The 16,551-nt window shown below is 44.2% G+C and overlaps 2 protein-coding genes across 5 annotated transcripts in view; one reads left to right on the top strand and one right to left on the bottom strand.

The window, feature by feature from the left end:
* The window catches only part of TRIM71 (tripartite motif containing 71), a 110,883-nt gene extending 103,621 nt beyond the window's left edge, over nucleotides 1-7,262 (bottom strand). For both annotated transcript variants that reach the window (XM_085847502.1, XM_085847503.1), the window contains exon 1: nucleotides 6,465-7,262. In XM_085847502.1, the coding sequence (XP_085703628.1) occupies nucleotides 6,465-7,169 (705 nt within the window). In that variant the 5' untranslated portion in view covers nucleotides 7,170-7,262. The remainder of the gene's footprint in view (nucleotides 1-6,464) is intronic.
* LOC147017699 (uncharacterized) lies at nucleotides 6,029-16,212 on the top strand. 3 transcript variants are annotated; one of them, XM_085847505.1, is made up of 3 exons: nucleotides 6,029-6,159; nucleotides 7,615-7,699; nucleotides 13,243-16,212. In XM_085847505.1, exon 3 carries the CDS (start codon nucleotides 14,144-14,146, stop codon nucleotides 15,659-15,661), a length of 1,518 nt encoding a protein of 505 aa, XP_085703631.1. In that variant the 5' UTR covers nucleotides 6,029-6,159; nucleotides 7,615-7,699; nucleotides 13,243-14,143; the 3' UTR covers nucleotides 15,662-16,212. The 3 variants fall into 3 exon arrangements, with proteins under 3 accessions (XP_085703631.1, XP_085703633.1, XP_085703632.1); XM_085847506.1 differs by lacking the exon at nucleotides 6,029-6,159 and adding an exon at nucleotides 7,224-7,468; XM_085847507.1 differs by lacking the exon at nucleotides 7,615-7,699 and having other exon boundaries at nucleotides 6,064-6,159.
* Nucleotides 16,213-16,551: the final 339 nt, after the last annotated feature.

Here is a 16,551-nt window from a genome sequence, read left to right as displayed (position 1 = left end):
GAAGTACACAGCTTAGCATTCCTTGTGCCTTGCAACATATTCAGGAGTAGTGGAGAAGGTCATTTATTTTTTATACACACAAACAGTAAAATTGCTGCTGATCCAGCACTTCCACCACGCAACTCACAATTACCAAGCATCGGATGCAAACCCCCATCCCCACTCCCGCACATTCCCACCGAGCTAACCCCTCCGTTTCCCACCTGGTATGAAATGAGACAACTTTTACATTTGGCATGTACAATGGAAACATGTCTTCACAACCTCCTACCACACGTTCAGAGCATTCTCTGCAATTATTCTTAAGCTTTAAACCAGACCGACTGTGTCAAACGACCGATAAAAACCTCGACCAGCCACCCACATAAAATGGGGACACGACCATCGGATCAAGCATTTCAGGAAAACAATCACGTGATAAACGCCTAATGTACCGTTGTACAACAAATACATTCAAAATGTAAAAATACACGAAACAAAGTGTAACACTTACACTCATCCAAGTGTTTCAGTTTGAAAAACAATAAAATGTTTTTTTAAAAGGGAAAATTCTCATGGTAATTACAGAAGCTACAAACCGGTGAACATAAACTCCATATTTATACAGGTGAAGCACAATTGGTACAGGTGCGGGCACGATACACAATATGCACTCGAGCACAGGTATCCTCAAAGGTTTGAGTGTGATCAGTATTTTACGAAATTTACTAAAAGGGTAAACATTCTCTTTTTTAAAGGGGGCAGAGTGTGAGAAAGCATTCCCCACCCTCCCCCCCACATACAACCACCACCGTGAGGATCCACATTAACCAAGGCCTCATTACATGGGAATATTGGTTACAAGCTGTACCAACTGGGACCGTGCTCAACGGGACAGGACTAACCAGGGCCATGCTAACCGAACCCTGCTAAACGGTGCCACACAAACTAGGGCAGTACTAACCAGGGCCGTGCTAACCGCGCCAGTGCTAAACAGGGTGGTACTAACCAGGGCCGTGCTAACCGGAGCCACGATAGCCAGGGCTGTTCTCTTTTAAAGTATCAAGCGGTGGAGTGTTGGATGGCATATACCCCTTTAGGTCCTGCACTCTGTTTTCACGTTACTAAAGGCCCGGTCACACCTTGACGTTTTAGCCAACATATGCCGATTTTTGAATTTTTTTTCTAAAACGCTGGCACACGTTGAATACGTTATGGGTAAGTTTTGATAACATTGAGAGCATGCTGAAAAACGCTGCCATACGTCGTTGTACGTTGGCTTTAAACGTTGTACTTTTTGGTTGTCCTCAAATTTTTTCATGCTTGAAATTTCACGACGTATGCCGGCGTATGACTCACACGTTCCGCTACGCTGGCCACAAGTTGTATTGCACGGTCTGCGATCGTTGACAGACGTCAACACATGCTACTTGTAAGTTAATCATAAGTTGAGACACGCCGAGGTAATGTTTAGTGTACCCGAAACTTATTTCTAACCTATGATTAACGTGTTGTTGGCACGTTACGCGATCGTTGCCACACGTCGACAGACGTTACTTTTAAGTTACTCATAGGCTGAAAGACGTCGGTATAATGGATCGTCCTTGCGTCAGCGTCCACGGCCACGGCCAGGACACTTATTTGCAGCATTCTTCAAACTTTTCTTCGGCATGACGAGGATGTTCACACTTCAATGTCTAGCTTGGCTATGATTCCAATTGTCCATCGGCAGCGTCTATTTAAAATAGTCGAGTTTGAGCGTTTTAACACGTTCAGAAGAAACGCTTCAAATTTCAAAACCCCAGCGTCAAAAAACAAAGGCGAGTGACAGCAATTTAAATCGTTCATTGTAAACAATGAAAATAGCTGAGTGGTACCGTTTAAAAGTCGTTGAGTGTAAAAAAAATCCAATTGTTGAGCTCAAGCGTCTACTTTCAATAGTGGAGATGCAGCCATTTAAATCGTTGAGTGGCAGCCTATGAATAGCAAACCCTACGTCACCGGCAAAGATAAACTGCCGCACGATATGGATAAGTTAGGCTATCGTTGGGCATAGTTTGTGAACGCCGGCTTCACGATAATTATTCGTTGGTATATCGTATCTATAAGTAATCAAAGCACTCTATGCACATTATTAGTTCATTGTGCATTTGTCCAACCCGTTATGAATAGACCTAAATCGTAAAAACAAGCTATAGCTCATTGTTGAAAAAGCCCCATAAAAAAATTAGCCGCGAAGAACTTCGAACAATGGTGAAAAGATGTCTCCTACCCGTGGACACGCGGACGCAAGGAGGATCCATCATCCATCATAACCCACACCCTCCCCCTCACACTCACCTACTACTGCCAACATGAACAAACTACTACTAATACTAATACTAATACTAATACTGATACTGATACTGTTTCTGCTGACATGGACATCGACTCAAAAAGGACTCGAATACACTGTTGGGTTCCCCTTTTATGAGCAGCATTTTTATATACCAATTCCCAAAACCGCTGGGAACACGTCTTTATATGGCAGTTGTAAGCTAGAAACACGTTAATTTATTTATTTTTGTCGACCGGAAGACGTCATTGGAATACGTCTACATACGTCGATGTGTGTTGGGACTACGTAAAGAATTGGTTCAAAGCACGTCAAACATAAGTTAGAAATAAGTTTCGAGTAAAAAAGACATTACCGCGACGTGTTTCGACTTATGAGTAGCTTATAAGTCGCCTTTGTGGACGTGTGTAAGCGTCCACATATCGTGTGTAAAACTTATCCCCATCGCATGCGGAACGTGTGTCATACGCCGAGTACGTCCAAAAATTTTGAACATGTTTAAAATTTCTTGACGTACTCTACTTACTACGACGTATGATAGCGTGCTTTAGCGTTCTACTCACGTATACCAAACTTACTCGTACCGTATTTGACATGCCCCAACGTTTTAGACACATTTTTCTTAGGTCGGCATACGCTGGCAAGATCGCCAAGGTGTGACCGCGACGTTGTCACTTCCATTTCTACGGCAGTTATGATTCGAATCGTTGTGCGTCAGCCTTTTAATAGGCTACGTCACGGCGATGCGTGCAACGCGCTATGCCTAAGTTAGACTATCGTTGGGCATCGGTTGTGAAGACTGACAACAGGTTCAGCATTCGTTGGTATAAGTTATCTATAACACAACGAAACGTTCTGTGTCCATTACCAATGCGTTATACATACGACAAACTCGTTATGAATACGTCCGAATCTTTAAAAAAAAACATCAAAAGTTCAACGTAAGCCAGCATTTTACATACATTTTAATACGTTGCCATCGCTGGCTAAAACGTCAAGGTGTGACCGGGCCTTCACAAAGGCTTCATGAGATGAGAATATTGGTTACAAGCTGTAGTGTGACCGTGCTAACTGGCGCTGTCTCAAATAGGGCCCCATTTGACGAGGATATTTTGGTTACGTGGCATGCTAACCCGTACATGCTGACCACCGTTATGGTTCGGGTTAGGCCAGGGGCGGACTGACGGCATTCTGGGCCCTCGGGAAAAATTGGTCTTTGGGACTCCCAGATAAAATTTTGGAATGACACTTAACGTGAAATAAAAGTTTCCCACAACAAACATGGGAAAACAAAAGGTCACTTTAGCCGAATGATCTACAATGAAATAGATAGCGGGATGATCGGACCGACCGAGTCAATTTACACCCTCGTCAAATGAACACCGAGCTATTTCTCGATAAGATTAACAAAATACGAATGGAGATGGTTAATAAAAAAACATTTCACGAAGCGGGTGCAGACCCAGGTTTTTGTAACGCACATTTATGGTTAATCACAGTTTTCTGTAAAGTTTGAAAGTGTAACTTTAACCTCCGGTAAATGTTCGTTCAAGTAACTTTGTTGAATTTTTTTTTCAGGAATCAATTGAAATCGACTTTCAACCAGAACACCAATTACGATACCGTCCCGTACTAAGTCTAAATAGACGTTTGAAAAATCACCTTCCCTGCTTTCCCATTCTGATTTCTGAAAACACAAACATTTCCGATTTCATCACGGGCTCTTTCATGAGCCGGGCCCTCGGTCAGTGCTGGAATGGCCAACTGGTCAGTCCGCCTCTTGGTTGGAGTTGGAGTCGGAGTCGGAGTTGGGGTCGGGATTGGAGTTGGAGTTTAAAATGTTAGGTTTTTCTGCATCTTTATTTTTACGTTTCAGAGTTTTCCTGACATGTTCAATTAAAATCACCATTTCCCATGAGTATATTTTAACTGTCTCATAATATAAGCAATAAACCTTAACGCTACCGAAGAGCTTCTGCACACGATTCCCCGTAAAAATAAAAATATATAAAAATTCAATTTCAACACCTAGCCATTTTCACAAAACAAATTATATAATTCAATGTTTTGTTCACACCGTTTATCCAATTCCGTTTAGTTGACTTCGCACTCACACTCAACAAAACCACACCTTGCCATGGACACAATGGCGTCAAGTCAACAACAGCCAATACCAAAGGGCTCACTACGACTACTTCCACTTACAATGGCCCCAATTAATACCACCTTCCTGTAGGGTATGCGGTAGTTAATATTGGCCCAAGTCTTTCATGAACCGGCTGGCCAGTCCTGACATTCCACGGGATCTGATTTTGGCAGCAATTTGTAGCTTGGTGCCGGCGATAACTCTCCCATTCTTCGTGAAAGACACCGACGAGGAGTCTTTCAACTGACACCTCACGAGACTCCAACATGGTGGTACGATGGCATTGTGAGATGACGTCACGTGTACGACCACAACAACCTCGCTCTGCCAAAGTGAACAGTTCGACCCGGATGGAGTTTCCTTTATAACACGTGTACATCGACGGGGACTCCACCTTTTCCCTAACTTTAAAGTTTGCTGCAGGGATTTGTGATTTGTTCACAGTGCCGGAGATAGCTCGCCTACTCTTCGCAAAGGACACCAACTCATGCCAACAGACAGGACGCCCAGCTGAATGTCCATCCGAGGGACGGCACACACATTGATGAATTGCCTTGTCTGTCAGTGACACACCAAGATGACAGTTTATAGATGGGTCGAGATTTCAACTCAAGATAGACAGCTTAGAGATGGGTGTGTGTGCGTGTGTGTGTGTGTGTGTGTGTGTGTGTGTGTGTGTGTGTGTGTGTGTGTGTGTGTGTGTGTGTGTGTGTGTATCATGATTTTTGTGTCTAATTTCGTACATCAATTAATTACATACTATTGGAATGTACCTTCAGACTGCTGACTTCCTTTCAACCTTTGAAGACCGTTTCAGATCCCCAAGACCCTTAAGACAACCAAGACCCTGAAAGTCCTCGAATTATTATCAATATTTGGGTTCCAAGGCCCTCCAGGCCGAGAAACCTATTGTTTTTATCCAGACGAGCAAAATCGCCCATGATAGTGAAGACCAATGAAAATTTGGTCCAACGGAACAACGGGCCACCTGGTCTCAGAAATGACTCGGACATTCCTCCAGTGAGGGGATGCATGGAAATTTCTCATACAGAATACCTACCATGAACCTTCAGAAAATATCGCACCGATGGCTCGCGTGTCGGACATCACCGACATGAATGTCTGCACATACTCCGCACTGTATCAGACAAGCGCACATGTACAAAACCCAAGGACATGGATGAGCAAGCAACAACAACACTACCAACACGACACCCCATAATCCCCACGATTCAACCTCCTGCCTCCCAAATCTATCTCTCCCAACCACATTTGACATCTCCACTCATCCCCCCCCCCCCCCCGCCCCAATTGAGCATGGTGTCATATCCGACTCGATAATGTGCATAAACACATCAATGACTCACTCACAAGATACCACATTGTCCTTGATGCGTCATCTTTGTTTTGCTCTCATTATGTTGGAAGAAATGTCATTATTTATAAGGGTATAAACTTGTAAACTGTGAGTTCACAATTCGTGACTTGCTCGTCCTCCATGATCTCCTGCACCTCTGACACTGAGGCTGTTGGGCAGGGGGATGGTACGTTGCGGTCACGGGGTCTCCTCCCCATTGGGAGGAGACCTGACACACGATGCTTGCAGTGCGAAATGAAGACCGAGCGGCGGTCGAACCGTCGGAGCCGAACCTTTCCTGCTGGTCAGCCACCACAACTTGGTGGTACCTTCAGTACAAACGTGCGTACGTAATAAGTAGATACATTAAGTTGGACAAACAAACGAACCTGTGCTTGTGTTCACGGGACTCCAGGGTAACGGTATGAAAACGCGGTCTACAACCTCGGGTCTTGGGCACTTGTCAAAAAACGTATTAAATAAACCCCATGAAGGGAAACCAATGACAAACAAATCGCGACAATGGTGACATCTCCACGAGGTCACAGTCATCGGTGACCCTCGTTAACTCACAGCCATTTATAGCGTGATTTTCAACACTGGACCCACAAGCACCGCCGTTTCCACGGCGGTCCAGCGAGGCTCACCTCGGTTCCGTGATGCAAACACAATGGGCCTCGGTCTCCCAAAGCGGAGAGGGTGCTCATGGCGGACAGAGGAAGCGAAGAGACCAGGGAGGGTCGCGGAAAGGCGGCGGGACCGGGCGGACGACTTGCAGGCCCGGGAGGTCCACGAAGTCTGAGACTGCTGTGGAAGTGGTCAAGCAGTGGAGCGGGCTCGGCGACCGACCGGGAGCGAACAGGAGTCCTCAACATCGCTTCAGAGCCCGAGCCGCCGCCGTGCGCACCCGGACTTCCCGGAGGTGAGTCCGACGGTGACATGCTGTGAATCGCCACGGTGCCGGACTCCCAGGCCCCGTTTCCTTCGTTCAGGGGTCCGGGAGACCCCGGTCCGGCACCGTTACCCGCGGGCAGCAGCGAGCGTGGTCGCCCATTGCCTGTGGTCGCGAGTCCCGCGGCATCGAGCAGGCGGGAGAGCAGGAGTCCCGATGGCAGGCCGTTCACTCCCGCTTCGCCGAGCGCCGCTTCACGATGGCAAGTGGGACAGGCGAGGCGTCCGTCCCGGCGTCGTCGCGCTTCGAGGCACGGAGGACAGAAAGCGTGCAGGCACGGCAAGGCGCGGAGTGGACCAGCAGCCCGGAAACCAAAGTGTTCCCGGCATAGTGGACAGCGCTGTGGGGTCGCTGGTGGGGACGCGACCTGGCCCCGGGGGCCACCCGCAAACGCGGCCATAGCGGCCGAGCTTTCAGCTGCGCCGCATCCCGGCTTCTACGGCTGATCTCCGCGGCCCTTCTCTCTCGCTCTCCCTCCCCCAACCACTCCCCCCAAACCCCAACTCCGCCTCCAAATACCGCTCCCAAGCTTGTCCCAATCCCTTACCTCCGCCCTCGAACACCGATCCCTCCCCAAACCCCAATGCCATCCTTCCCGGACCGATCAAGCTCCAGCCAACAAGGTCTCCCTCCTCACAAACTACCACACACGGTTCAACCCAAGCACCCAAACGCTTTCCCGCCACAAGCACCCCACAGGTTATCCACTTCCTCCACGTTTTCAAATTTAGGTTTTCCATTTACCTATCGTAGAAAAGGTTTTCTTGAATTATGTCCGCCACCGAAGGTGAATGAGGTTATGTTTTCACTCCTTTATGTCTGTCCGTTTGTTTGTTTGTGTGCAGGATATCTCAAAAAGTCGGGGACGGATTCGCATGAAGCTTGGTGGACGGGTTGGGTGTGTCACAAGGACGAAATCATTCGATTTTGGTGAAGATCTGAATAAGAGAATTATTTAATTTTTAAAGTGATTCTTCGCCATTGAGAGAGACAGGGCCAAAATCGATGTCGTATTGTGTGGCATGATATTTCAAACATGTATTGGGCCCGAAATGTTCTCGTGGATCAGACATTACGTGGTGGAGGTATGCGCTCTACCGAGTGCCCTTCCAGTTTTATTTTATGAGTCCGGGGTTTCAAGATTTCATCCTCTTGGTTTTCGTTTGCAATCGTGTGATATTTAATTACATGTCCAGTGTTTCAATCTCGTGGTCATATTCCATTGGGGTGAGTAAACTTACACCATAGTTTTACTCCATAATTGTTGTGTTTAATCACCATGGCTTTATTATAGTTTGGTATTTAATCCCCATGGTTTTACTCCATAATTGTTGTGTATAATCACCATGGTTTTATTATAGTTTGGTATTTAATCCCCATGGTTTTACTCCATAATTGGGGTGTTTAATCACCATGGTTTTATTATAGTTTGGTATTTAATCCCCATGGTTTTACCCCATAATTGTGTTTAATCACCATGGTTTTACTCCATAATTGTGTTTAATCACCATGGTTTTATTATAGTTTGGTATTTAATCCCCATGGTTTTACTCCATAATTGTTGTGTTTAATCACCATGGTTTTATTATAGTTTGGTATTTAATCTCCATGGTTTTCATCCATAATTGTGTTTAATCACCATGGTTTTACTCCATAATTGTGTTTAATCACCATAGTTTTATTGTAGTTTGGTATTTAATCCCCATGGTTTTACTCCATAATTGTGTTTAATCACCATGGTTTCATTACAGTTTGGTATTTAATCCCCATGGTTTTACCCCATAATTGTGTTTAATCACCATGGTTTTATTATAGTTTGGTATTTAATCCCCATGGTTTTACTCCATAATTGTTGTGTTTAATCACTATGGTTTTATTATAGTTTGGTATTTAATCTCCATGGTTTTCATCCATAATTGTGTTTAATCACCATGGTTTTATTATAGTTTAGTATTTAATCGCCATGGTTTTACTCCATAATTGTGTTTAATCACCATGGCTTTATTACAGTTTGGTATTTAATCTCCAGGTGTTACTCCATAATTGTGTTTAATCACCATGGTTTTATTATAGTTTGGTATTTAATCCCCATGGTTTTACTCCATAATTGGGGTGTTTAATCACCATGGTTTTATTATAGTTTGGTAATTAATCTCCATGGTTTACTTCATAATTAGGGTGTTTAATCCCCTTGGTTTTATTATCCCCTTGGTTTATGTTTAATCCCCTTGGTATTTAATGCCCATGGTTTTACTCCATAATTGAGGTGTTTAATCCCCATGGTTTTACTCCATAATTAGGGTATTTAATCCCCATGGTTTTATTATAGTTTGGTATTTAATCCCCATGGTTTTACTCCATAATTGTTGTGTTTAATCACTGTGGTTTTATTATAGTGTGGTATTTTATCCCCATGGTTTTACTCCATAATTGTTGTGTTTAATCACTGTGGTTTTATTATAGTGTGGTATTTTATCCCCATGGTTTTACTCCATAATTGGGGTGTTTAATCCCCATGGTTTTATTCCACAATTGGGGTATTTAATCTCCATGGTTTTACTTCATAATTAGGGTGTTTAATCTCCATGGTTTTACTCCATAATTGGGGTGTTCAATCCCTGTGGTTTTACTCCAGTCTGGTGTTTAATCCTAGCAGTCATTTATATTCATTCCTTTGTCTTAAAAGATAAAAAAATTATTCTGCCATTTACCTGAAGTGTCCAATTCTCATTGTGGTGCTGGCTCCATTTTCCATTAGATTTTCACACGTCAACCCCCTCCTACCCCTCTTTCAAAATCCTGGGTCTGACTACCTAACTTTCCTAACACCCAATAATCAAATTTAAAAACCAAATTCAGGATCGAACACAACGACTGGCTCACTGCACATCATGGAACACAACTGCTGACCCATTGTACATCATGGAACACAAATGCTGGCCAATTGTACATCATGGAATACAATGGCTGGCCCATTGCACATCGTGGAATAAAACTACTGGCCCATTGTACATCATGGTAAACAACTACTGGCTCATTGCACATCATTCAATCCAACTACTGGCTCATTGTGCATCATAGAGCACAACGACTGGCCCATTACATAATGAGGAGTTGATCCCATGTGGTGAGCACCTGAAGGAGAGCAGAGAACAAAACTCACACCTACAACAGGAGGTACCACGGTCCAGGTGGACATGCCCGAGTGGCTTTCAATGTTTGCTCAAAGAAGATCCACACGAAGGTCACGACTTCGAGGTCTCCACCAACGGGTGGAGCACAGGGACCGTTTTCATGGCTCGACACTCGTGGAGACATGGAGTCTGTACACCTTATAGTTCCCAAAGGGTTAGTTCCAGATCCACAACACAGAGAGCAAAGCAAATGGGAGAAACCACGGGGCATTCTCATGGAGGACACGAGCTTACAAACAGGATATGCAAAAGGGCAGAACGTCCTTTGCACAGGAAATACACCAGACAGGAGTGGAAAGAGCTGCGAATGTTCACAGTGCTACCCAAGAAGGTTTCTTTTCGTGATGCATGTGAGAGCATGTCAAAAGGAAATGGGGAAAATGTCCAGACACACTCTCTGCTGAACTCAAAGAAAACAATGGATCCCTGAAATGAGGAAAATAAACATTTATTCCAAGGTCAAGAAAATATTTAAAATAAATATTTGGTGTTTCTGCATATCATTATTTTGCTGAAAGGATGAACCAACAACTTTGATGACTACGACTACTACTACTCCCCCAATTATTCCCACGTTTTGTGATCGGCAGAGGAACGTGTTTGACCCAAGTCCATCCCGAACCTGCTGGCCAGACCTGACGTTCAAACGAAGGTAACAGCTATTTGTAATTTGTTTGGGATGCCTGCGATAACTCGCCTACTCTTCACAATGGCGACATCATGAAATGAATTACACTGCCCATCAAACTCCAGGATGGTAGTTTATCGCTGGGTCGGGATTCCAACCCAGGCGAGATAGCTCAGAAGTTCCCCACTATCCCATAACTGACAACTTGGGAATTACCCCGTACACCCGAAGTGAAAAGCGGGGTGATTCCCAATTGGTTCATGCCTGTCCGTCAGTCTGTGTCTGTCTGTAAACATCAGTTTATAATGGAGGAATAACTTGATTTCAATTGAATGATATATTTTGAACGTGAATCGCAAAACGAACTTTGTCTCTGAATTCGTCCCGACCACACGTGCGCAGAGAGCGAGATCACATTTTTACTTTGTCTGCCTGTCTGGGAGTGAAACAATATTGAAAATAATTTCAAACAGGAAACTTGACAATAAAAAAGCATCTTTTGAAAGACGTTATAAAGGACACAAACAACAGGCATGAATAACATTTGTGACGCGTCAAATAAGGTGGTGTAATAGACACTGGGTAAAGTGCAGTGAAACGGCGGCAAATTCCGGAATTAATTAATTTGTACCACTTTTAAAATCTTTATCTATCTGTAATTCCAGAAATCTCTGTGTGTCTGTGATCGCTGTTTCTCGACAACCACTGGTCTGATCTAATTGAAACTTGCCAGGTATATTGCTGGGGACCTGAGTATGTGCCTTTTCAAGGTTTGATATTAATCGGACAAGTGGTTCCCAAGTTATGGCCATTTATTTACCAAACCAATGACAGGACACGTTGCTGCGTAGGCGTGGCCGTTGGGGAAAAGATCCTCGGTTACCAATGACAGGACACGTTGCTTGGAGTCTTGCACCCACAGTATCTATATTCTATCTATAATTCCAGCAATCTCTGTTTGTTTGCCTTTTCAAGGTTTGAAATTAATCGGACAAGTGGCTCCCAAGTTATGGCCAAGTTAGAGCACGTTCCCCATTACGGGTTAAAACGTACGGACTTCCGGATAGTGATGACTTACTGTATTCTAATAATTTCTCGATTTCTTATCCGCATTTATAGATAAACACAATGCCCCAATCCAGTCGTCGTTTACGAGAGCGAAGGAACGGCCTTGTGGTTGTTGTTTCTGGAACGTGGTTTGACAGTTTTTTTTTTCATTTTTGCACGTATGGCCACGCACGTACGGCCACACACGTACAGGCACGCGAGAGCGAAGGAACGGCCTTGTGGTTGTTGTTTCTGGCACACGGTCTGAAATTTTTTTTTTTTTTTTTTGCACGTACGGGCATGCACTCGTTTAATTCAAATTGAATTATGCACTTGTTGTGCATCAAAGTCAGCCCCCTCCTACCCTACACGAAGGATCTTCAGCTCAACCGTTTTTAATGGCTTCTCCTGGCGCCCTGGCTCCAGAACTCTCTGACGTCACTCTCAGTTCCACCTTGTCAGTTAAGGTTCATCATGCATTCATGCAACTCCCAATTCCACATATTGCTTTTTTCGTTAAAATAACAACTGGTAATGAAAACCCCCCAAAAATAGTCAGCGTGCAATGCAAGATAACATGTCACATGACAAAGTCCTTGGTCCAATCAGGGGTTCGACGATATATCGTCTCACGACGAACACCTGGGGCAAAAACTTGTGGAGGCATTTGTTGGACAGGTCAATGTGTCCTATAGTCCTCAGAACCCGTCGTGCTTCCAGCAGAAAGTCCATTGGAGGTCTCAATCGCAGCTGCTAGATGAATTACATTCCACACTTTACCATCAGAGAGTCTGAAGGTAGCAGGACCTCTCTGTTCACTGATCTTGAGGGGTTGGGTAAACTTGTTTTGTACTTTCTGGTGAAGTCCAGGTTTCCGAACTCGCACGAAAGAACCACATTGGAAGGTGGAAGGTTTCGCTCCCCGACGCTTGTCTGTGTATCATTTAGACTTCTCTTGTTTCTGTTGAACACAGCGTCACACATCCTCGAGTGTTGCAGCAGGTACGCTGATTTGACTGTCCACAATGTGCAACTTGGTGTGCAATGTACCTCCATGGGGTCTGTTCAGCAGGGGTCTGATGAGTTGTTGCATGTCTTGTAGCTCGATATGTTTGCAAGAGGTTGGGAACGAATGATTTCCAGGGCTTCCCTTAGAGATTTGCAGGATGTAAACAGTGCTTAAACACTCTGTTAAATGGTTCTATCTCCCCGTTGGCTTGTGGACATAGACTCCTATAGAGAAGGACTGGAACCTCACGATCTCAGGGTTTGTAACTTGAGTCTGAAGGATTAACTTGAGTCAGGGGCTAAAATGACTTCTAGAAGGGCTCAAGACACGATCTCGGGATCCATGTAGGGGTTTTTGAGGACCGCGAGTTCAATAGTGTCATTTTCAACACCACCTGAGGTCATCTTCAAGGTCAAAAGGTCATATTTCAAGGTGAAATTACTGAATTTTGGTATTTTGTGCCGGTTTTTGTGTCTAACTCAGAGGAAAACTTTTCTAAAGTCTGTGACAAAACATGACATTGTGCACCTACTGCACCTACTTGCTGATTTCTATCATCATTAACTAATGTATGTTTTGTTTGTTTCTCTTTCAGAAACTGTCCAACTGGTGATCTCACAGGATCTTTGTGTTGTTTCCTGCTTTGGTGACAATATGCCATGTCGTTGCAGCTGCTTTGGTTGTAGAGGAAACTATGATGGGATGCCTCATGTAAAGGTCATATCCTTCCCAAACGATCCTGAGGAGAGGGAGAGATGGATATTGGCAATGCCAAATGAGAAAGAAAGCTCAAGGTGCTTAAAGGATTATATATATATATGTATATATATTTGTGAGACACATTTCAATTGTGATTGGGTGTCAGTTCGGGGTGGCAAACGACCCAAAGAACCCCCATCAATATTTCCTGGAGTACCGAAATCAGCTTTGAAGCAGGTGACCTCAGCCCCACGCCCAACATCATCTTTTACATCAGAATCAAGAGCTAAGAAGACGCAGGCAGCTGATGAGGCTGCAGACAATATCCAAGATTTCGACCACTTCTGTGCTAAAATCAGCTCCTATTTTCCTGGCTCTGTTGTTGCTCTGTTGGACTGAGGTCTAAGCCAGCTCTGTTGGATGACTGAGGGACACGAGCTTCCTCATTTCACCTTCCTTCTGTCACAGCTGCATCTTATGTTCAAACCTCTTGATCGTCGCCGATTTGATACTGATACTATGATTTTCACAATGCAGCTTCACAACATATCACCCAGTGCATACAAAATGATTCGTCGATCCGGCTTAATCATTCCACCATCAACAAAAAAGGTAAAAAGGATGCTTGCTAGTAGTCAGCAGGACTCCAACCTCAAAACCTTGTTCGACCAGCTTAAACCACAGCAGCGTTTGGTCAATTTAATGTTTGACGAGGTAAAGCTGGTCGAGACATTGCGATTTTCTGGGGGCATGTTGGAGGATATGCTCAAAATTCAGCAGCGGGTGATGAACACGAAATGCTTGCTTCACATGCTATGGTTGTTGAAGTTGCCTGCCATTTCGGTGGTCCACGCTATATTCTACGCATTTTGCCCTGCAAAAATCTAACTGCAGATCAGCTGAAGGAACTCCTTATCGAAGCTGCATCAGCTGTAGTTGGTGCTGGCGGTGCTGTGATTTCTTTGATATGTGACAATTGCAATACCAACCGCAGTGTTTATTCAAAACTTGGAGGACCAGGTAGTTTCCAAGTGCTGTCAATTCAAGAGCAATCTATGTTCTTAGTGTACGACTACGTGCACATCTTCAAAAATGTTCGCAACAACTGGATTACTGTTGATGGCAAGACACTCTCATTTGTCGTAGATGGTAATGAGTACAAAGCTTACTGGAGTGATATTCAGAAGGTTTATGAGATCGACCGGGCTACTCCTATTCGCTTAACCAAGCTTACGCACACCGCTGTTTTCCCCAAGCCCCTTCAACGCCAGAGCGTACCATTGGTATGCCAAGTGTTCAATGACAAGACTGTCGCTGCTTTAAAGACCTTCAAGGATTCACTGGGGATCAGCGAAGGCACAATCATCCTCACCCAGATAATGAGTGAGTGGTTCAAGATGATGAACGTGAAAGACCGTTTCTCAGCTATCCATCTGTGCGACGAATTCAGACAGCCTTGGACAGGAGACTGTACAAGTTTCCCTAGGCTGGAGCAGGCCTGCCAAGTTATATCTACCTGCGCATGGCAAGGAGGTGGTGGTCGTAAGCTGAGGCTAACTCAGCAAACTGCTGAAGCCTTCACTGTGTCCACACGTAATAATGTGGATGCTGCCAAATTGCTTCTGGCAGAGAAAGACTTTGACTACGTTCTTCCTCCTATATTTGCAGATGAAGCCTTGGAAAGGTTTTTCGGCCAAGCCAGGCAAAGAAGCGGTGGAAACTTCTACATTGACGTAGCTGACATTATGGCTGCAGCTAAAATTGTAAATTTGCAAACACTCATTAAGCATGACATTATGCCCGAATCTAGTTCTCGTGTGATTGATTGTGACAAGAACTGTACAACTTCCATAAATCCAGATGAGCGAAGTGAACTCATTGACGAGATTACTCCTCAAGACACTCAGGATCTCTTGGGGTCTGACGATGCCCTTAAGCATAAAGTAGTTTATTTGGCCGGACACCTTGTTCATAAATTTGGCGATAGCACTAGTATGGAGGAGATCATTGATGATGAAGATGGTAACGAGGTGTCATCTGAGTTTCTAGTTAAATTGAATAGAGGTGGATTGAGTGTGCCGACTATGTCAACCGTCTTTTTTGTACATAATGCCTATAATTTGTATGACAAGACTAAAATGCGTTGCCGATTTCATTTTGCTGAGCTGTTATCGTCTGGAGATGCACCTTTAGCTCGTAGTAATGCTGCATGTAATACTTTAGCTAACATTCTATTGAAAGCTCATGTCCTCAATGTAAGTGACAAAGAAAAAGCTTTGGGATGCCTCAGGAGGCAAGAAAAGCTTTCCAACTAGTAATAGACATAGACATAGTTCTAATAGGCATAGTGTTGTGACATGCATATAATGTTTATGTAATACAATATATGACAATAAATATTAAAGTTTGACAGCTCTACACACTTGCATCTCATTACAATCAGCCATCTCTCACCGTTTATAAAGTTAGACACAAAAACGGGCAAAAAATACCAAAATTCAGTAATTTGACCTTGAAATATGACCTTTTGACCTTGAAGATGACCTCAGGTGGTGTTGAAGATGACACTATTGAACTCGCCGTCCTCAAACACTCCTATATGGATCCCGAGATCGTGTCTCGAGCCCTTCTCGAAGTCATTTTAGCCCCGGACTCAAGTTAATCCTTCAGACTCAAGTTCCAAACCCCGAGCATGGGAGGTTCCAGTCCTTCTCTATAGGAGTCTATGGTTGTGGGTAATAGATACAACTCTGGCAGTGTTTGATCTTTCTTTCCTGCAGGAATGTTTCAAACTCAGTTGAAACAAACCGAGATCCATTGTCAGAGATAAGTTCCCGTGGATTTCCTTCACGACTGAATACTGTAATCAGGAAGTTGATAACTGTAGCAGATGTTACTTGGGACGTAAAGGCCACTTCTGGCCATTTGCTGAAGTAATCAATGAAGGTAATGACATAGCGACAGACCATTTGGCCGTTATCAAGTGGTCGCACTATATCGATGGCAAGCTTTTCCCAAGCAGCATTAGGGAGCGGAACTGGTTGCAAAGGTGGTACCCGAGCGACAGCTGTTTTATCATGCATTTGGCAAGTAATGCACGACTTGATGGCAACTTCCACGTGGGGGTCCATCCTTGGCCACCAGTAGGTCACGCAGCCTTTGTTTAGTCCTTACAATACCTTGATAAACATCATGGGCAAGCTGG

Source organism: Eptatretus burgeri, chromosome 11 (assembly GCF_056783735.1).
Source record: "Eptatretus burgeri isolate ZD-2024b chromosome 11, Ebu_testis_v1, whole genome shotgun sequence".
NCBI classification, from domain to species: domain Eukaryota; kingdom Metazoa; phylum Chordata; class Myxini; order Myxiniformes; family Myxinidae; genus Eptatretus; species Eptatretus burgeri.
Note: the sequence above shows the minus strand (reverse complement) of the source record. Positions and strands in the feature narration are given on the sequence as shown.

Coding starts and splice junctions, on each gene's coding strand:
- LOC147017699 (XM_085847505.1), top strand. CDS start 14,144: ATGCTTGCTTCACATGCTATGGTTGTTGAAGTTGCCTGCCATTTCGGT.